Here is a 23,127-nt window from a genome sequence, read left to right as displayed (position 1 = left end):
AAAATCAAATTATATGTCGAGAAAAATTATGAGGAATATATATTTTTAAAAGGCTAAAGGTGTTATGTTTTTAGTACATAGGAGCACGGAAGTGATTTTTGAGTATGTGAATGTGTAAGGTAGGTATATATTTTTTATAAGTGTAGGGTAAAATTTTTATTGTAGGAAGTACGAATTTGTAAGTGTGGGGTATATATATATATTTTTTCCTAAGTGTAGAGGTTTGAAGCCTTTTTAAGTGTAGGGTAAAAGTTCTATTATGTTTTTTAAGTCTAGGGCAAGGAGTTTGGTAGTATTTTTGAAGGTGTAGCACTAAGATGTGTTGCGAGCCATCCAGTGTATGTAACCTGTGCCTTCTCCCTGGGCTCTCCCTCACAGGTATCCAGGCGGCAGCTTACGCAGCCTACGCCGGGCGGGGCTATGCCAGTTATCCGGGCTTTGGGTTTCCTTATCCAACAGGTAACTCTACCCCTGGCATCACTGCGCTTTGCCTCTCCCACCCCGTCGATGTGGGCTTGTATAACTTGCATGCCTTGCAGTTGTAACTCTCTATCCTTCTCTCTCTCTTACTGTCACTCAAACACACGGGGATGGCTTAACTTATATATAGACTTCTTTACATTGATAAATTTGAAGCTTTGGAACTCCCCTCCCCTTCCCCTTTCAAAAGCTTTTTGAGAAAATTATAGTAATATTGTCTTCTCAATCAGCTATTGTAAGAAGGCTTATACAGAAATACCTAACCAGTAATTTTCTTCAGAAAGTAGGTTTCCCTCAGAAAACTTCTTATTTGCACTTCATAAAATTCTCTCTTAAAGACATCCATATCAGACTTCCCCTTCAGAACAACATTTCCAATAGATACAAAAAACAGTAACAGTTCAGACTTGAGTCCTTTCTTTGTTTTGCAAACATGTACCTGAGCTTCGATGTACCTACTAGACAGTTTTTGACGGTACATTTCGCAGCTCATAGAAGGATCTACTAGACTGACTTTCTGGTGGATCCATTGAAGTTTTTCCCATGTAAGTGGTAGAGTGAGTTTCAAGAGCACACTGTATGTGAAGTCTTTTTCCCTCAGATCAACTACTTGCGTCCATATATTTTTCTGGATGTAACCACCATCACCACCACTCTCTTTTCAATTGTACGATTGTATGTTTTTTTTTTTCCAATGCCGTCACCCGCTTGTTGAGTACGCAAGCTTAGGATCTATACTAATGAGAAAAAAAAAAGTAAAACGTTTTGGAAATACTGGTACTTATATACACAGTGAGGTTATTGCAAGAGCCGTAGAGAGATTTTTGGCTAACACGTTTCAGCAAACTCAGGACTGCGTTTGTGGTGAACTAACTGCAGTTTCATGGATTTTTTTAATATGTATATTTAAACCAGATTTTTGGTGCATGATATTTTTTTCTATTTTAAATCGAATCTTTTTCCTCCCCTCTCCCCCCTCCCCCTCTCTACCACCATATTCCACTACCTCTCCAGATTCATATATTCTGTCAGATACACTTGTTCTTGCCTAACATCCTCGCTTTTTCTTCCTCATCCTTGCTTTTCTTATCCAGATATCATTGCTTTCCTTCTTCCTGTTCTTCTTGCTGTCCTTTTGTATATAGTCTTTCATACTTGTCCTAACGCCTGCATCCTCTTTCTTTTTATTTTATTTTTGTCACTTGCTGTGTCCTATCCACTCATTTTCCTCCCTCTTTACATATTCCCACATTGTTCTCCTTCTCCCATTTCCCTTTTCTTCCTATGCCTGTCTTACTTTCCTCCCCTCCTGCGTATTTTATTTTATCCTACTGACTTTCTGTATGCGATTATTTTTTTTTTCTCCATCAGACGTTTTTCTCCTTCAGTATGTACACCCTCCTCCGTTCCGTTATGCTTCTATTTTTCCATCTGCCGTTAGTCTTAATTTTATTCTCCTCTTTCTCTCTCATTATCTCTGTATCCTTTTATTTTCTTACGTTTTGTTCGTATGGTATCCTTGTTTTGCACTTCTCCATTTTGACTTCATTTTTTTTTCCTCTTCCGTCTTTCCCCACCTCAGTTTCCTTCATTTTTGGTTCTCCTTCTCTCCTTCATAACGTTTAGCCTTCCTTTTGGCATTTTCATCTTCTTCACTATGTCCTCATTGCCTTTTTAGTTCTCCTAGTCTGCAAAATTTTCTGTTTCCGTTCATATGTCTTCCTTCTGCTTATTTCCATTTATGCAGATCTTTATTGTTTTTCTTTTTGTTGCCATCAATCTTTTTTTTTTCTTTGTTGCTCTCCCCTTCTTTATTTCTTCTCATCACCATACTCATGCCTTCCGTCATTCCTTCATACATTCCTTCCGTACTCTTCAGTTTCTCTTCCTTTTATCTTCCCCTCCATTCATTTCCCACCAAGCATTCCTTCATTCCTGCTTCCCTTCCCATTCCTCCTCCTCCTTTTCCATCCTTTCCTACACACCTCTCTTTTATCCTTCCTGCTTCCCTTACTTCCGTCTCTTCTCTCCACCTTCCCTCTTCTTGTCCCCTTCTCTTAGAATACCTGGCAGTACCTTGACGTCCGCAGCGAGTAGGCCAGTATGTCTCCTTGCTGTAGGTTTGTTAGGCCTCATCAGTCTTTTAGTTCTTGTTGATGTTGCTGTTGCTCTTCTGTTTAACGGTGGACTTTGGTTGGCTGAAGTTTGCTCTGTTTTCCTCCTTATCTTCCGTCTCCTTTCTTCCTCCAATTTCTAATTCCTCTGTTTCCCTGTTCCTCTGCCTCCAATCTCCCCTTTCCGTCTTCCTGATCCACTTCCTCTTCCCGTTCCCTCTGTTGACACTCGTACACAGTGCTTTTTGCCTTTATTCATGAGAGTTGGTTTTTGTTTTGGTATTTTAGTTCAGAATTCTGTTTTCTGTTTTAGTTTTTTCGGTTGCCACTTGTAATCTTTCACAGGTCTCCTTTACTTTATATTTTTCTGTACTTAAGAAAAGTTGTTTACACATTATTCTCCAGTTTAATTTTTATTTACATTGTTTCTTTCCCCCCCTCATTTCCTGGCATCTGCCTGTGTCCTTCCCTGCTCCTTTTTCCTCACAACCTTTCACCCTCCCCCCTTTACTTCCGCACCTCTCGGTCTAACTTATGTAGAAGCTTTCGTTATCAGCTTAGCCATAAACTCTTGACCTTCCTCTTCTAGTCCCCTTTCTTCTTACCTCTTTGTTTTTTGCAATTTAACCCTCTCGGCGATATGGGAATGGATCTTTGACTATTTCTAAATGAGGCAATTACTAAAAGGCACTTGGATGAACAGACTTTTCAATGATTTAAACAAAAAAAAATATTAGTGATAGAATTTTTATTTATTTATTTATTATTTTTTTTTTTTTGTTCTGAATTGTTTTTCCTATATATACCTTCCTGACTTTATTTTATATATTTACTTTTTGTACCTTAGTCATTGAAAAGGTTGTCAAGATTTGCCAGTTGTAGCCTGGTCTTCGAATTATGTACAGTGTTGTTATTTTTCATACTCAGCTTTTAAGATGTCCCAGAATTTTGTTGGACCCATGAATATAATTTTGCATATATATATATTTTTTCGCTACTGTCTTCACCATTGCCCCAGTTCTACCCCCTCCTCCCTTCTGTCTGAAAAGAAAAAAAAAATCTTGAAGGAGGAGGGGGTGTCGATCGTTGCCAGTCAAATCAGCTTAATAAAATCTTCGCTTGTGTTTTCCATATCGTCAGTCGAGTAGTACTGTTGTTGTTGTTGTTGTTTAGTTGTAGCAGCAAGGTTTAGTGCTACGGAGTGTGCCCTCATATAACTTTTTTCTTAATTTACCAGTCTTGAGAAAGATTATACTGAATAGATGGTATACAAGGCTTAGTTGTTTTGAACAAGTTTTAAATTTTTCCTTGGAGCAGTTTGAAGTATAATTTTGTTTAAGGAGTCAGTAATGCCATAATTGTCTTTACAACACTTGCTTGCCTTGACGGTAAAGGTAGCTGTTAAACCAATGAGATGGTCTTGCATTTTAGTTTGAGTCATGTGTCTTTAAGAATGATGATAATCCATAATCTAACTTTTTTGCTATATGATCGTTCAAGCTTCACCAGACCACCATGTTGACTGTCCTCTCTCTTGTCTTCTCTTCCCAGGAATTGTTGGAATTTTGCCAGATAACAAGTTCCCTTTGGGTGAATATATTGGTTTGAACCCGGCGTTAGGCCTTGTCGGGCACACCTGAAGTTCTCGCTGAAGTTCTTGAGAAAAAGTTCGAAGTTCTTGAAAAGCCCAAATAATGATCCAAAATAAACGACCCCTTCTTTGGACTCTTTAGCGCAGTGGCAACCCTCTGCAGCCTCTCGCCTCGCCGATTCAGCAATATTCAGATCCCTGTTGTGATTTTTTTTGTCTTGCATTTCAGTACACACCAGTATTACACCAACACGTTGAAGGAAAGCTATACCTAAGGAGAAACTTGTTCTGTATAATAATTAAGACACAGGATAAAGATGTTACACCACACCCCTGGTAAACTGTAAATTGTTTCTCCAATTTTATGAAAAATATTTACTACCTGACATTAGTTTCAGGCTGCCATGTACTTAATATAGATTCATCTTAATGTATGTCCAATATGCCTCCAAGATCGGGAGTAACACTTCCTATCCAAATCTTGTTGCTGCAACTTTTATAACACCATATAACACCAGCACCTAAATCTTCTTAAGACTATTAAAACATTAATACATAGCTCATTTCAGAATGACTTAAGATTGCTGTACATCTCCCCCCTGTGAGATGGTTCATTGTCACTTATCCATTAATCTCCTATTTTGTTTAATTTACCTGTATATGTAGTTGTAAAGAGATCATGCAAGTTACTTGCCCACCCCACAACAAATGAACAAATTGTTAGGTCCATTTTGTTTCTTCCCATGTACCCTTTAGTTTAGTTACGGGGGAATAGGGATTTTGTAAAGGCAGTATTATGGGGCTGTACTCTGGTGCACAGTAAGTTGATACCATCCTGTTTCTTCAATAATGTTCCATCCATTTCATAAGAGGAGCCTCTTTGATAAAAGTTACCAGTCCAGAGTTGCAACCTTGTGATTTATCGCTTTAAGAATTTTAGTTCTTTGATATGATCTTGGTCGCTATATGAAGGAGAGGGAGCCGCGTTTCTGCACAGAGAATATAAGTAATAGCATAGAAAAAAAATACAAGTTTAGCCGTGACACCATATGGAATGCTCCAGTTAGAATAAAGCAAAGACAGCTGGAAATTGGAACTAAGAATATTTGACAAGATATTTCATATTGTGGTTAACTAGATTTGAGTTTGATTTGTTTCTCTATCAGATGTAGTGTTATAGAGCGCTTGTTTCAAATGACATTAGTACAGTAGATGGTAGAGCTGGATGGATATAATACTCTAGTTGTCGCTAGGTATGTTTGTCATTGATTATGGAGATGTTTGTAGTTGTCAAATCGATACGATAAGAATGAAACCATGCCTCCAAAACTATCATTTTATATATATATATATATATATATATATATATAGGCGGTCACCGTTTACATAAAGCGGGAATATTGTACCCTGAAGCTCCCGCTTTATGAGAATTTCGCGTTATGGGGCCATATGTTTACATGTAAAAGGGTTTCATGGTACCCAAGTTCACCTTTTGGATCAGTTTTCATTTTTTTTTTTTTCCAGGACATTTACGTACCAAATAAAGACTTCATTACATACAAACACTAGAGGATTCCCCACCTTGAATGGAAGAGGTTATGGGCTTTGTGGGGGGAGGTGGAGTGGGGTTCTGTGAAAAAAAAAAAAAAAAAATAGAACACATGTGCAGCCAGAGCGAGGGGAGAGGGTAGGCTCAACTGGGGCAGGAATGCTCAGTGGACTGTGAGAACACCCTGCACAGACAAGTGACAGCCATACGTCATAGGCTGATACAACCCGCGCTATGACTATCACTGGCTGCATTATGTCTATTCCCACTGCGTCATGAACCTAGTTTGCCGCATTATGACTGTTTGGAAATGATTTGTTACCTCTGGCCGCTGTATGTCTATCGTCGCCGCAAAGTACGGTGTTAAAAAAAAAAAAAAAAAAAAAAAATGGGCAGCTACCTCCACCCACATTACGTTTCTCATTTTCGCGTTGTGACTATACATGTATTTTGGCATCAAATTTTGCCTTCTATGTTTGCGAGCGGTGACTATATATATATATATATATATATATATATATATACTGTACACACATGGTGAATGCAGAGTACATGCCGCAGAGGGAAAAAATTTATCAGAAAGTTGCTGTAATTACTTCCCCCCCCCAAAAAAAAAAAAAAAAAAAAAAAATTGAGCTTCTCAGTGTAATGAACTTTATATTCTTGAATACTGTTCATAAATTCGTGGTGTTTCCAATTTTTTATAGTTATCAGGTGTACCTTTTTTTTTTTTTATCAGGTTTAAATAATTAAATTGTCCTGGAACTTCTATATGTATATATATACAGCACATTATTACTGTTACCTCATACATCAGTCAGCGTGCCTTGTTTTTCCATGTTACCCCAGACTTTTATCGTGTAACACCAGGCAGCATTACTGTGTTATACTGGTCGATCGATATTTCTTGACTCACCCACTAAGCAGTAGGAAGTCCTAGCTGTGCTCTCAAGAGTGAAAATAATTATCATTTCTAGCTGCCTTTTTCATTGCTTTTGATTAATTAGCACTCTTAGAATTATTCAGAATTAATCAGGCAAGGCATAGTGAATGCTAAATATACAGCTTCAAATTTGACATAATTACTAATAATTTGCACCATTATTGCCTATTCTTTCTCTTCTTATGCTGGTCTTTAGATTTTTTTCTTTGTGAATTTTGTGTGACCAGTACACATTTTGACAAGGTGTTCGAATTTCATTAAACACACACACACACACACACACACACACACACACACGTATCAGCAGGAACTGTGATATCCATAATACTAATTGCTTTGGGAGTGACAGCAGTAATATGAGAACCATATAAATCAGGAATATGACCATGGTCATATGAATGAGTAGTTTGGGGGATGTGAAAAGTAAACTGAACATTTAAATTAGCTGCTACAAATGTTTAACAGAATATTGATAAGTAATTTATCATTGGTGTCATAAAATTCCATGAAATATCTGACCTTTTTGCAGAGTTGACAATCTAAACCATATCTTCGATACTAAAAATAATTCCGTTGATAATATTTGATTTCTGAAAGCCCAGTTGGGGGTAAATTTGTTCACCGAAAAGTCCCTTAGAAAACTGTCTAAGAAACACGAATTAAATCTTGGCATCATTGTATTTGATGTCATTTATTAAGGTGGGATTTTTATTCATGTGCGGTAATGGTACGTGAATATGGGTTTTCTCTGTACACCAAAACACACGGGTTGTACACGAGAATAGTTTGACGGTTTTAATACTGAATATAGAAAATGTTATAACTTCTATGATTGGTTTTGTGTGTGTATATATATATATATATATATATATATATATATATATATATATGTATATATATATATATGGAGCCTCTGTGGTACAGTGGTAGTGTGCGTTTTCGTACATGGGAGAACCAGATTTCACACCCCACCAGGATAATAAACTTTGGGAGTGTTCCCCCAGCCACGTACTGCTTTGACAGACATAAGAGGTGATGTGGTTGAGCCAGTGTCATATACTATAAGGTGTTCTTGCATCCAGTCGGCTTGCACGGGCCGATTACACTTGGTTCACAGAGTACACACACATCCAAAGCCACTCCAACATTACGGTCACACTTACAAGCACTTCTCACCCTACATACAATCTCTACCTGACAGCCTACGCCAGTTGGTAGAGATACATAGGCTGTATCATCCCCACTTCAGTCAGGATAGGCTGGTCCTGCTGTGGATACTCAAATGGCTGATGATGACGATTTTATATATATATATATATATTATATAATACACCTCTCCCGCGTTCTATAAAAAGAGGTTGAGTAACGAATTGGTCAAATAACAAACCTATTCTTCATCATAAGATTGTTAAGAAATAGTGCGGTTTTGTTCCTGACCACCTTTGTCATTAAAAAAAATATTCAATAAAGATGGAAAAAAATACTGAAAGTGACACAGGGATTTGAGCTATTTGCCTATTAACCTACGCTCTCATGGAAATTTTTTTTAGTACTTCTTACGTCTCCGATGATTGACATTTGATTTTCAATTTAAAAAACTATTGGAGAACAAACAAAATACAGCATACGTACTTAGCGATATTACAGAAAGCCACCTAAACGCCTCTGATAGCATGTTTACCGTCGATTCTGCCGACTGGACATGACATCACCACACCAAAACAAACTCAAATGTATACAGTTTGAATCCATATATAGCAGTGTCAGCCTAACTGGAAGTGCTGAAACCTAACTGGGAGGCTTTGTCTCCAAGACCCCCCCAGTGGTTATAACCTATCAAACCTAGTGCATACTAAGATGTGCATTAGTAAAACTGGTGCCAAAACAGTATCGTGCTATAAGAGCATTCATTAATCATTGACGCAGTCGTCACCTGACCATGCAATGGCAAAATACTCAATCAGGTTGGTGAGCATGACTTCATTTGACAGGGATAGTAGTAAGGGTCTTGGGTGGAGCCTTGGTGGTACTGTAGTATTCCACGTGGTCAAATAGAAATGCATATGGATGAAGAAGCATCCAGTCAGCAGGGCAGACCGCAGGAGACTGAGGCAGCTCAGCCGGTTCGTCTGGCGGTGCACGGTTTGAATTGTGGAAATGGCGGGGATAACCATATCGAACAACAGAAAAGGGTATAGATTTATAAATGTTGAAACAACGAATTGTCGAATAACGATCGGTTGAAAAATGAGGGCTTGGTGTCTGTGTGTATATATATATATATATATATATATATATAATATAGTATCAGTTCATGGAAAATATTATCATGGGCTTGTCTACTGTCGATTAATTCGTGACAGAAAGACGTTAACCCTCTTTGGCAAATTGGAAGTGTGTATCACAGGGTGGTCTCTCTGTCTGCTTTGTATTGCTGTTCGAATTAATGTTATGTAGTATTTCAGCGAAAACGAAACGTGTCCCATGCAAAACTTTTCAATTAGTACAACATCCCAGAGTTCCTAATGAAGGCTCTCTCCGTGTATATTTCAATGTCTTTCTCATATTATTAGTTACCAGTCGATTATCGCTAGTGTATTGTTCACAAGGCGGTTTTGTCATTCCAGTGTTACGGTGTTTGGCTGCTTAGATTGTCATGCTGTTGGAGACTTCAGTAGAACCACAAGATTCAAATGTTGAGAGTCTGTCATATACTTATCTGGCCTTGATATGCCTGATAAGTGTGACAGCTCAGTTGTTTGGCTGTATCCCTCATCAGAGGTTCAGAATTTTGCGTGGTTGTATAGTGATTAGAAAGATACGTACTGGTAAAAATTTGGCAATTCGGCATGAGGCACGTGCTGGTTGTCAACAGAACTCCTCAGCAACATTATGTTCTCATACCATTCTAATGTTCTTTGCTCAGTCTTTGCGGATGTCGAGAATGTATATTTATGAAAAATCATGGGAAACCTTGAAACCAAGTGGAGATAACGATGTTAATGAGAAAAGGCTAATTAGATTGTAACTGAGGTGATGCACTTTCAGTGAGATCATGCATAATTGAAAAAAAAAAAAAAAAAACAAGAAAATAGAGTGAGGTTGTAAAGTCAACGTTACCTAATGACTGGCTTTTATTAGGCATTTATTTTGATTATCATTTTTCTCTTCATAGTACTTAGATTTTCTTTTACACACTGAGATTTGTAACACTTTTTTTTTAAATATTTGTTGCAATGCAGGCCTCCCTCTCCCTCGTATAGCACTGATAAGATGTTGACTGCAAGGACTAACAACAATACTCCTTACTTGTTTTTAAAAAATACATTAGTTCTGTAGTTTTAGTCTTAGTTGTCATTTTTTTTTTTTTTTACCATCCCATTTCTTCAGACCCCCTCGCTCCCATCTTCCACTACCCCCAACTTGACTCTAATCTTAAATAATGATAGTCTTAAGATGGCTTCTGCACTAAACCAGTAGAATTTAGGCATTAATCCCCAGCGTCTATTAACAATATAAAGCCCTGTTCGTGTAGCTTAGTTTAGTGTTTAAGTAACCCCCATTAAAGTGTAATTAAGGTGTAAGTGTTTTGGTTGTAATTATGCTTCAGAACTTAATTGTAATAACCCCAGGAGTGTGGTAATGGATTTTTCGTTTGATTTTTCGTAATTCTAATAGATTTTTGGCACAGGGAAGGTTGCATGGCCAAAGTCATCTATATATCTAGACTCTCCAGAGTGTCGCTAGGACAATGCTAGTCCAATTTAACTAGTGAATCTAGAGTTTAGTCCAGATATATAACCGGTCATAGAGTCAGTCAAAACTAGGCCATATTAAAGAAGGTAATTAGACACGTTTTTGTACCCCCTCATCTCCCACTGCCCTCGAATTAATAGATTACCTTGGGTGGTGAGTGGATGGTACCTAGTCACTAGTAGTTATCAGAGAAGTCAGTCATTGGCTACAAAGCTGACTATAGGCCTAGTGAATGGTAGGAATGGTGTGCTTCTTTCTTGTGTTCTGGTCATTGGAGGTCAAGTGAGGTCAGCGTGCAGAGGCCAGCGGGCCAGAATAAACAACTGGGATTAAAGAACGTCATTTTAAAACGAGTTATTTAATGTTTGATCCTTAAAATTCAGTATGTGCTATGGTTGTCAGTGATCAGTTCAGTGTTCTCTGCCAGGTTATTCTCGCGAGGTCTCACAGAGCACGAGAAAGGGCGAGGAGTACAACACAGTGCCAATTCCGTCACTTTTTTATCTATGCAAGCTGCGATAACTGTACACTATATTCGTGTTGTGGTCTAGTCAAGGGGGCTCGTGCCGCCTCGCAACCAGTGTTTATTGTTGAGCCTGTTTTATTTGTTTCCCTCACATGATGATGGACAGGAATGTACAGCACTCCTGTTGCCGTTGTTGTTGTCTCAGTTAATGAATATATAAATCAGGGAAAGGTTGTGTTGTCCTGGAAGACTGAGAATCGTAGTAAATATTAGCCGTGGATGAAGTTGACTGAGCGATACATCGATTAAAAATATATCAGAGTCTGTATATATTTAGTTACAACGAGCTTATATAAAACGTGGATTTGTTGATGATTTCGTCGCTGTGCATCACAGTTGACGATCTTCATTTGTTTTTATATACATAAGTGATTCCTTGCCATTTGCACGTGTTTTTAAGTCAAGAGTTTGATTTTTGCTATGACGAATAAATATATATATCTATTTTGCTGTATATTATAAAAGATACTTGTACATTCTAAGTCTCTCTCCTCCTCGTCCCTGTGGTTGTGCATTGTGTTGGTTCAGATTCTCTCTTGAAACGGGTGTTGTTTCTTCTGGACTCTGTGTTTAAGTTTTCAGGGACTTCAATTAGTTTTGGGTTCAGCTCTTTGCATCCAAGTGGATTCATATCATACTAGGGTTTAGTAATGGGTTCCAGAAATGTGTGCAGTTGGTTTCAGTTTTAATGTCTGATTCAAGCTGTGTTCATTATTGAATTATAGAGGTGGGTGTATTCGGACATGGTGTTTGTGACTCCGTGTATGTTTAATTGGGATCAGTTTTAGTTTTTCTTAAATTAGGAGTTTTTTTTTCATTGGGTTCTAGCAACTGAGATGACAGTTCATGTTGTAATTTTTGTTGCATATTTTTTCAGTACAAGTCTACAGAGTTATCCAGGTTACTGATATTCAAGTGTGCCATTCAGATTTTTTTGTTGCATTGCCTCTTTTCACTCTTTATCGAATAAAAAAGTCTGTCAGAGTAAAGTTTTATATTCAAGTGTCAGATTTATGATCAAAGAATTAGGCATGGCAATCGAATGGTACCGTCTGGGTTTCGCCAGGTTTAGGAAAATCAGATTTGGCCAAATAATCAAACTACATTCATATAGCTTAGAGGTTTGGGAAGTCTTCAGGTGAACCTATTTTTTCCATGTGCCTTCGTTTTCGTATTACAGTGTATGCTTATTGTCGTTTTCCATCATCTAACCTCTGTATGAAAAGCATATATTTTTGCTTTAAATGAATAATATTTGCACCCTGAGCCCCATTTCTAACGTCATTTTTAATGTAATACGTAACAAATGACCAGTTTACCCTTTTGCCTATTCAAAATGAAAGCTGCAATCATTTACAGCTTCCAGTAATCCATCCAGCAATTAACCTACATGTTTCCCTTTTCATCCCATCATAAGAAGTAACAATGCACTTATGTAATTAAATGAATTTATACAAAACCGTTTTTGTTGTATTATGAGAGTATGTTCCTGTAGTTCTGGAACATCCATGATATCCTGAGTGTTGTATTTTTCTTCCCGTGGTAGATGAAGAAAACATGATTCATCCTTTTCTCAGGTGTTGGAGCTTTAGATTATGGCTACCACAGCAACCTTTGCATTTTCTCGGAAATATGTGGTTTCTTTTTATTAAGTCAACTTAGCATAATTTTCGTCGAATTTTTCGATATGTCCAGTCTTGAGGTCGTAGGATTTTTTTTTTGTTTTTCTCTTGGTTTTGAGGTGAGATTCGTCCCTTTTGTAACTTGGTCTGTATTTTTATAGACTTTCTTGATCCTTAAACTTGTGGCGCTTTGAGTGGACGTTGAAGTTTTCTTTCCACCCTGACTTTGGATACTTTTCCCGTAATTTTCGATCCTTCTCGTTTTTCTTTCTTTCTCTCTCCAACCTTCATTTCCGTTTTATCCTTCCCACCTCTACCCCACTCTCCTTTGGCCACACTTCTTTACAATCCCCTCCTCTTGTTACTTATATTTTTTACCAGAAGTTTGAGAGGAGTTGCATTTAAGGGTGTTTTACTGCCCTGGCGGTAATGATCGTTCCTTCTTTTATAGCATTTAATCAGTATTGATAAACTGTCAAGATTTTTTGTATTTTGTGCATCATCATGACCATACTAAATCTGCTTTTTCTTGAGGTGATCTCTGATTGCCACCTCCATATCTAGTCAACTTTTTTATAAGGCTTCACCAGTAAGAAAACCTCTTCATCTCAAATACCAATTGATTAGATCTTCCTGTTGCAACTTTGAATTAGATCCTAGGCTTCATGAGAGATGCAACTGCAAAGCTGCACCACCCGTTAGAGCAAAAAAGAAAAATGCGATTAAACACGAAACTGAGTGGTTCCTTGCGACTAGCGTTTTGTTTAGGCTTCGACTCGAGCCCTTTCCAGTACCAGTTCGAACGCTGCGGTACTTCATGTGCATTTTTTTTTTTTCTGACACTGAACCAAAAAGGAAATATGTAATGTCTTCCTTAGTTCAGTTACACTTGGGTTAACTCCTTTTATATATGTGATCTGTTTTTTCCTTCGTGATATCTATATATATTGCATAATTATCCCCTCATCAGGTATAATGATATATGTTGCCGTCAGAGAAGGCGATGCATTAATTCAGCCTCCCATTTCAAAGCATGCATTTCTACACATCGTTGGTTATTTCCATTTTCCATGTTTGATTTCTTTCAGTTATTTACGCATATCATAATTGTAATTTTTCTACCATAACTTCTTGATGTCTGTTACCAGAAGGCATCTAGACTTTCTTTTCTAAGCTAAATGGTTATAAAATGGTTCCCCGTCTGACAAAACTCGCGGGCGCAGGCTGGATGAAGGTGTGAGATGATAAGTCATAGTTTAAATTGGTTATTTTTCAACCCAAATTGATTTTTCAGTCATGGAAATATATATATATATATATATATATATATATATATATATATATATATATATATATATATATAACTGTTTAGTATCTGAAGGTATATGAGTGGCAGTTTCTCTATGATTAGCATTTGGAAAACAGTTGTTCTGTAGAAACCATAACTTGTGACTTTACTTAGAATGCTGAACCAGGATGAAAGATCATATGGTGATGCAAAATGCCACAGTTCCTGAGGTTTGTTTCAGATGAGGAACCAGGGAGGGGCTTTTGGATACTGTGCCCCATATATAAACTTGAGTATTATCCACCCTCTCTTTGAATGTCTCGCGCCCCACCCGAAGCTCCCTCATACTCCCCATCTTTCCTCCCCCAACCTTTTTCCCTCCCTCCTCCACACCCCACCTCCCCTCACCTTCCCCTCGCTCCCCACTGTTGGCCACTACTCGAATGATATTTAGGAGTGGGGGGCGAGGCTGAGGGTAAGGGAGGAAGGGAGATTAGGAGAATTAGACAAAACCGGAAAGCAGTCCCGTCTCCGTTTTAAGAGGAGGGGGGGTGATGAGTGGGTGGGGAAGGAGCCAGAGTGGAGGGTGGGTCATTTGCTGCTTGCTGTTTAAATGAAATTAAGGTGTGCAGTACAGTATATCTTGAGTCACCTGTTTCAAGTCAATTTTTTTTTTTTTTTTTCACTAGAAATCATTCTTTACCTCGTAAAGGGAAGCGAAGTAGTAGTTACCAGATTTTTCCCTGAAGTTTTTCTGATTTTTTACCTATCAGTTTTCATTACTTATCAGAATGTTTCGGCCAGCGCGAGACCCATTTTAAGGTATACAGGCTGTGCCAATAATCCTTGCCATATGCTGTGTGTATTTCCAAGTACTTGCGTATGTTGTATGCCCCTTTTAAGCATTAAGTCCTTATCACCTAAAAGCAAACCCCAAAAGACAAAAAAACTAGTAAAAACACATAAGCTGACAATAAAAGTTGATTATGTATGTATGTAAAAATAAATATAATGATCCAAATTCATATTTATTCCTTTTTACAAGACTTCTTTCTTCCCCCACTCCTAGTTGTGGTATCTACTGCAGTTATTCTCCTAGTGTGTTCTAGATCAGGTGTTCGTTCAGTCGTTGCATGGTTCCCCAGAGGCATGCCCTTTTAAAAGTTGACCCAGTGTTGTTAGAATTTACTTTAGTACGTCTTTAGACCCATCCTAGATTATTGGTAAATTTAAATTTAATGATAATTACATATACTTAAATGAGTTGGACGTTGAACTCTAGTTGTTTACTTACAGTGTATCTCTCTAGAAGCAAGCAAGCGTAATTGAGAACAGTCTTGGGGGAGACCACTAGGCTTAGGTCGCGATCTCTAGTATTTTTTTTACTACATTAAACTGTAGCATCCTACTATAATGGAGAGAGCAGATATGGCATAGGGGCTGTAGTGTTTACTCAGTGTGCTCGCTGTAGGTACTGTTGAGTGTTCTTACAGCAGTGCTCCCCCTTCCCCCCACTTTTTTCCGACCTCCCTCCCCCTTCCATTCCTCTATATTCATCCCCCATCTATTTGGCAACGCTGGGACATGGTATGATCTATCCATAGCGCTTCTCTGCCCTTTTCCCATGTTAATTTCATTCATCTTTTCGCTTTTTCTTTGCCACTTATAGAAGCAGTGAACGTAAGAGGCTGTATAATTATTAGAACGGTAGTACTTTAATCACAAGAACCTTTCACACCCCCACCCAACTCCCTTCCTTTTTTTAACACACACACACACACACACACACACACACACACACACACACACACACACACACACACACACACACACACTTGATTAACATATCTATAATTTGACTGATTAGTGTGACTCTTCTTCGCGCGATGGAACCCCTCCTTTAGTGAGCGAGTGTATTTTGAGGGTACAATAATGAGCTGGGCACAGTGTTTCTAAGTAGTTCCTGCTCGCAACAGTGGCCAAGTGTTATGCTTTCTCCACAATGGTCAACTTTCTTTTGACAGGCATCAGTGTTAGGTGATTGTGTGGTGTAATAGCACTGGTCTTGTTGCTTTGTGGTGTAGTGGATGTTACTGTAGTTATGTCTTTATTTTGTACTCAGTTTCAAGGATAGAATTTAATGTTACCTACATGAAATGCGCACTGTAGACACAGATACTTCCTCTAATCCTAAGTGAAGCACAGAACAGGGGCTGTAAATCTGTAAAGGCACATTGCTTTGAGGTCTTCCTTTTTATCAATATTTTACATACCAAGGTGCTGCTATCTCGTGAGCAGTGGTATTCATGTACAGTACAGACTGTATTATGTAAGCTGTTAATTAAATATTAATGCCATGTAATTTATAGGGTATGATATATTTTACATTTTATATCATTCACTGCGGCTAAGTCTTGGTAGGATACACTGTAGCCCACAACACAACAAGACCAGACCCGTGCTAGCCACTCCATCCCACCCCAGCCAAGCTCAACCCTTGACATCCCCGCATTTTTTTCTCCATGCGACTGGCGTAGGTCTGACCGCCGCCATACAAGTCAGAAATGATACACAGGGATCCGGGAAAACCTCCAATGCACTCCCCCAATACCGTGCCGTCCATGTGTTGGCTCCCGGTAAGACTGTTGGCCGTGATCTCGTTGGCAGAGTAGACTTCGCAGGACCTCACCCTTACAGATTTGTTTTGCATATTACACCTTCATATTCTCTTGTATGTTGTTTTACATTGTTTTGATAATGACATAGTTTGCATCAGTAGCATACAAGAGGATATCAACGCTCAGGCTCCTATGACTAGTTCTGTACAAAGTACAAAGTACGATATTGGCTGGAATAGACTACTACAGTTGTCACAGACCCTGAGAGAGTTCTGATAGTATAACTCAGGATCCTGTGACTTACTCTTAGTTGAATATGATCATGTGGCATTAGCTGGAATAGTATGCTAGAGTTGTCCCGACCATGAGGGAGGCAAGGTGTGACAGTCAACATAAATCGCTAAGGAAGAGGTATTACGAAATCTCTAAAGCCAATTAGAGTACGGTCTTGTGTTTCCTGCTTGTGGCTTAGGTTGTGTAGTGAGTCTTGCAGCTGAGAGAGAGAAAATATGATGAAAAAACTGTCTTAGGACGTGTAGTGAGTTATGAAGCTGAGAGAGAAAAAACGAAAAATCAAACCCACAGAGTGAGAGAAAATTAGAAATATTACCCCTCCCCCTTTACAATACCATTTATTCTTCCTTCCGAAAATTAAAATATATGTAACTGTAGTTTTTGTTTTAGGTAATGTGACCCTTAACTTTCCTATACCCCCGAATCCCAGTTTTCAGTGGAGCCAAGTAGCGTTTTCAAAAATTGTTTGGATATACAGTTTTTTCCTGTTATACACTTTACATTTAGAGAGAGATTTTGACATTCTAAAGACGAGAGGGTCAACAGTTTGAAGTCCATGCTGAAGGGTAATCATGCACGACCAATACCATTTGCCAAACCCCCTTGACCTTTCAGCCCGAGGACGTCACGTTTTTTATTCTTGCTATCTCCTGACCATTTTATTCAGCTTAGGGTAGACTTTTAAAAACTGGAGAGGTTAGATGCAGCCTTCATTAACCCCTTCACTACCAGGGGGTTCTCCCAAGCTGAAGAAAATTGCCTAGTACCAGCAAGAATAAACGACAAGATCTCCTCGTAGTGAAGGGGTTAGAAGTATATATCTATTGGTAATTTACTCTTTGGATGTAGTCTTTAATTTCAATATATATATTTTTCCTTTTAAAAGTATTTCCGCTGTCATTGTAGTAGGAAACCAGAAAGAGGATTATAAAACAAAGTGATGATTGTATCTAGATTGGTAAAAGTTGTTCCCATCAGTTTATGTAGAGGTTAGTAGTACTTAGACTCTGGTTATATGACATGGATTGTAGTGTATTATGACGTTTTGATGTAAACTTTTTATTTTTAATATTATTTTTTTGTCAAGAGTAACTTAGGTGACCAGAAGGCAGTACTTTATCATACATGTCTTATTTTTTCATTTGTTTGAATAGTAGAATATAGTTCATACTGTAGTTGTACCAGTACCTTTTAATTTTGACTAAATATTGTAAATAGGGGGGTTTGAGATGATAAATAATTTATCTAGTTGTTACTGAATAAGGCTGAGGGTATAAAATGTAATCAGATTGAAGATAGATTGACAAAACAGAATGTAACCAAGAGGAAGGAAGCACAAATATAGAGAGATGAGGAGGAGGAGAGAAAAGAGTGAACACAATAAAAAGAGCAAGTTTTTTTAAAGTAAGTACCATTCAGGAGAAGCCAGTGGATGCATCTTCCCTCTATAGTGGTTGTTTGTGATGCTAGACAGATTCCCTCCCACTTCTCTCTCTTTCTCGCCATCTTCCCTCCCTCCCCACCTTTTCTCCACCACCACCACCACCACCACCACCACCACATCTACAAATCCCCCACCACCACCACCTCCACCACACCCTTCTTAGACGGAGCCGAATCTAGGTGCAGCTGACCTTAGAAGACTCGCAGCTCTAGAATATCGCTGAGGTAAAGCCAGAAGACGCCTGCTAGCTGGAAGAAAGAAGATGCCAAAACCTAGAAATGAGATGAAAGAAATGTCGTCTCCCTCTTCTAGATCCTAGTGTCTATTTTAGTGTCTGTTAGTTCTCTATAGGTACTAGAATCTGTATAGCACATGTCTCTCTAGGTTTACTAGATGATTACCACTAGAAGGTGTTCATAGGTGAAATAGCAAGATCTCCTAGAGAATATTTTTAGACCAATTGTATGGAAAGCAGTGTCTTCATCTCTCTGTCTGTTAACAATTGGAATAACAAATATTTAGTCTAATCTAGATAGATTCTCTTACTAATGTTTCTAGGTGAATGTGTACACCACTAGTCTGCGGTGATTATGATGTCTCTTAGAAACAAAAAGTCTTAGAATGAAAGCGAGCAACACTAGTCTATATTACCTGTGTCTTCAATAGCCACTAATAGCAACTCTATCACTAACTCCTTTCCTTCTTTCAGGTGGATGAAATTTATAGCCAGTGAGAATTTTTTAGTGAACTGTAGCAATCAAGTTTTCTAGAGCGGCCAAGTTTTTGTAGTGTGTTACTAGTGAGAACGAAACCGTAGTGTGTTTGATCGCGACTTAGTGAAACCGTAGCGTCGCCTAGTTTTGGGCTGGCATGCAAGAGTTTGAGGTGAAAAAAAAGACATTCATATTTGCAGTAAACCCCGAGAAGAGACAGAGGTCATTTTTCATCGTATGTGGGCACTGCTTTTCAAGGTGGTCCACTGTGCCCTCCACCCTCCCTCCCCAACCCCAGCAAAAGACGAAAAACTGACCACTGTTGCAATTTTGGTATCGATTTTTAAGAACTGTACTTGAAAGCAAAGCAAATCCAAATGCCTCGCTCTTCCTCGGGAGAAAACTAAACACAGACTTTTCAAAAATAATCTGTGTGCACTGAGCATGTTTTTCTACCCCCTCAGTGCTTTCATGGATTTTCTTACTAACATTTCACTGGACTAATCCGGCTGGTGTGCAAAGCAGACTAACGCATTTTTTTCCCCATAACCCCCCAAAATGTACATGAATTTTGACAAGTGTCCCAGTATGTGTATATATACACCATTTTTACGTGACAAATATTTTTTCAAAAAAATTCTTTGACCACCACCAATCAACCCTTCATTCTTGATTTTTCCTCACTTATTATCATACCCTCTTCCTGCACCACAATCTCTCTCTAACCTTGTCCCGTCTCTCTCTCTTCCCCTGCCCCTCCTCCAGGCTTCCCTGCGGGCTGTGGATACTTCCCCTCGGCCACCGGAGCTTCAATAACAGGCGTGTCCCCCCAAACCCCGACCCCAGCCGATGGGTTCAAGGCTGCCGCTGCTTACTATGACTCTGGAGCTGTTGCCACGCCCACACTCACACCCACGGCACCCATCACGCCCACACTCACAGTAAGTCACTCATGTACACTTTTGGTATTTGAATAAGTCAGGCATTTACATACGATAACAATATTATTCCTCTCCATGTTTTGTCATTTTTACTCAGGTGTATAACTCCTTTCCATAGTTTCTTCATTCTTTGCCCGTGCAAACTCCTCGACTGTTTTCCCTTTCCATGTGTGTCCATAAATGCACTTTTTTTTTCTTTCTTACTATACTTTTTTTTTTTTTTTTTCATACTTCGTGATCAAGATGGGAAAGGCCCCAGGAATTGATGGAATGTGTTGAAATGCTGAGGTATGGGGGTGAGATTGTTGTGGAGTGGATAAGGAAGTTGTGTAGATTGGCTTGGGAAGAGGGAAGGGTTCCAGAAGACTGGAAATCAGGTATAATTGTTCCTTTATACAAAGGAAAAAGGGAGAGAGAAGTATGTGGTAACCATAGGGGTATTTGCCTTCTTGCTGTGACTAGAAAAATATGTGGTAGAATACTCATCGATAGGGTTAGGCATATGACAGAGGAACTAGTTGTAGAAGAACAAGGGGGATATAGGAAGGGAAAAGGGTGTGTAGATCAGATATTTGTTCTAAGATGTTTAGTGGAGAAGTATCTAGAGAAGAGAAAGAAAGTGTATGCTGCCTTCATGGACTTGGAGAAAGCTTATGACAAAATAGATAGGCAAGGTATGTGGAAGGTGTTATGGAGTGGAGGGGAAATTGTTGAGTGCTGTGAAGAGTATGTACGAAGGAGCTAGGGCTACGATGCGAGTGGATGGTGAGCTGAGTGAGTTCTTTGATCTCAATGTGGGACTGAAACTGGGTTGTGTGATGTCTCCTCGGCTGTTTAATATATACATGGATGGGGTTGTAAAGGAGGTGCAAGGTAGGGCAGTGGATGTGGCGGTTGCTCTAATGAATGAGGGTGAGATGTGGAAGATTCGTGTTGCTGTTTGCTGATGATACGGTATTATTGAGTGAAGATGAATGGGAGTTGCAGGGTTTGGTGAATGAATTTGGGACAGTGTGTAGGAAGAGAAATCTGAAAGTTAATGTAAACAAGGGTAAAGTTATGGTGTTTGAGAGGAATGAAGTAACAGAATGTACAGTGAGGTTGAATGGTGAGGATATGGAGAATGTGAGTGCATTCAAGTACTTGGGTAGTGTGATGAGTAAGGATGGAACGTCGGGGGATGAAGTGCGTGAAAGGGTACAGCAGGGAAGGAAGGATGTTGGTTCATTGAAAGCAGTGATGAGAAATAGGGAGGTGAGTATGGAAGTTAAGAAGTCACTGCATGATAGTATTGTGATCACTACCCTGACGTATGGAAGCGAGGCGTGGACCTTGCAAGAGGGGAACAAGTGAAGAGTGGAGATGAGCTACTTGAGAGGAGCATGTGGAGTGATAAGGAGGGACAGGTTGACGAATGAAGAAGTGAAGGAACGTTGTGGGGCGGATGTGAATGTGGTTGAAAAGATAAAGAGAAATACACTGAGGTGATTTGGACATGTGGAGAGAATGGAGAATGAAAGACTGACTAGGAGGGTGTATGTAGGTGAGGTGGAGGGAGGGAGAGGGTGGGGTAGACCGAGGATGAGGTGGAGGGATGGAGTTGAGAGGTATATGAGGGAGGGGGGAGTGAGTTGGGGGAAGGGTAGTCAAATGGTGGGTGACAGAGTGACTTGGAGGCGTTTTGTCTGCGGCCACCCTTTTGCGGGATTAGGGCGTCGGGCTGTAGATAGATAGATAGTGATCTATTTTTAATACCCTCTTGATATCTCTCCCTCTTGTTTCATTATCCAGCCTAACTTCCTATGGTTTCCATACTTTCAAATACTGCACAAATAGTTCTCGTTTCTTCTCCTTTCAGTTACCATAACGTCATCCCCTCTTCTTCATCCACCCAGATCTTCCACTTGTTTTCTCATCTCACTTTGTAATATACATCCTAACAACCCACCTTCCCCACCTTTTCTTCACCATGCCCTGCCACCACATGTACAGCCCCCACCACCACTTCCTTCCATATATCGTAATTTGCCTTCACTCACCTTTCCCCCCCCCTTATTTTTTTCTTCCCCTCCCTTCTTTAGCCATCTTAATGCTCCTTATTCCTTGTTGCTACTAACCTTTTTCCCTCATCATCTTGTTTTATCCTTCATTTGCTGTCTATCCTCACTCCCATCGTGTTTTCTCATGTCTCATCTAAGTTTGTTCATATTTTCTTGTTATTTTTGTTCTCTTATCCTTTCTAACGCCATCTTCCTCGCCCGCATCTTCATCCTGTTATCTCCCACCCTGTTTCTTTACCCATCATAAAACTCTTCCTTCTTCCGGCCTCTCTAACACTGCTCTCCTGTCTCCTTTACTCTGCCCCACCTCCATTCCATTTAACTCTGCTCCACCTCCACCCTGTAGGCAGAACGACTGGCAGCTGCAGGGAGCTACTACGACTCTACGGGCCTGGCTGGGGGTGTATCCATGAGCGGGGCTGGGGGTGACCAGAGGGGACAGCCCATACAGGTGACTGCTGCTGCACCCCACTCCAGGGCTGACCACATTAACTCATCACCCATGCTCAGGACCACAGGTGAGATAGGTAGATGGATGGGTAGAGATAGATAGATGGATGGATAGATAGATTGATAGACATATAGATTGGATTGACCGATAGATAGGTAGGTACTGTAGGTAAGGAGAGAGAGAGAGATTGTTTTGTTTGTTTTAACATCATCATCATCATCCGGACCTCCTTTCCCACCCTAGGGCAGGGTGAGAAGTAGCATGTCCAGACCAAGGAGGTTTAAAGGGTGGAGGCGGCACCAGACGCTCGCTCCGTGCTGTCAGGTGAAGCCAGCCGTTGGCGCGTCCTCCATATTGTTGTAGGTTGACTTGCTCCAGGCAGCTACCCGCCCCATACTATTATTACTAGTTATAGTTCCCACACTCATTTATATTATTCATTTAGCTGTTTAAATGAAACGATGACCTTACTGTGAACCATTTACTGCATGCTATGACTACATTAACATGAACAATTCACTGACAGCTCTACAACCCACTGAACAATAGTAGCTTATTCATTGCATTTCTGCTCTTGATACCTTTAGGAGATGATTGTCGTGCAGTGAACTGTTTACCAGCATAGTTGTATCTTACCTGGAGATATGTCTCCGTTACTGCTTTGATTAACAACACAAGATTCTTTAAAGGGTCACTGTCTGACATATGTACTGTCAAGCTTGGAAATACAGATTTGT

General features: G+C 39.4%; 1 protein-coding gene across 1 annotated transcript in view; it reads left to right on the top strand.

The window, feature by feature from the left end:
* The window catches only part of Rbp6 (RNA-binding protein 6), a 992,472-nt gene that overhangs the window by 939,839 nt on the left and 29,506 nt on the right, over window positions 1–23,127 (top strand). Inside the window, exons 11-14 of the mRNA XM_080281723.1 lie at window positions 379–459; window positions 16,407–16,505; window positions 19,704–19,879; window positions 22,286–22,457. Coding sequence (XP_080137849.1) covers window positions 379–459; window positions 16,407–16,505; window positions 19,704–19,879; window positions 22,286–22,457 — 528 coding nt within the window. The remainder of the gene's footprint in view (window positions 1–378; window positions 460–16,406; window positions 16,506–19,703; window positions 19,880–22,285; window positions 22,458–23,127) is intronic.

This window comes from Coenobita brevimanus, chromosome 90 (assembly GCF_032717465.1).
Source record: "Coenobita brevimanus isolate Jiangsu-jjx chromosome 90, ASM3271746v2, whole genome shotgun sequence".
Lineage (NCBI taxonomy): Eukaryota > Metazoa > Arthropoda > Malacostraca > Decapoda > Coenobitidae > Coenobita > Coenobita brevimanus.
The sequence above is the reverse complement of the archived record's forward strand: the minus strand, read 5'-3'. Positions and strand labels throughout refer to the sequence as shown.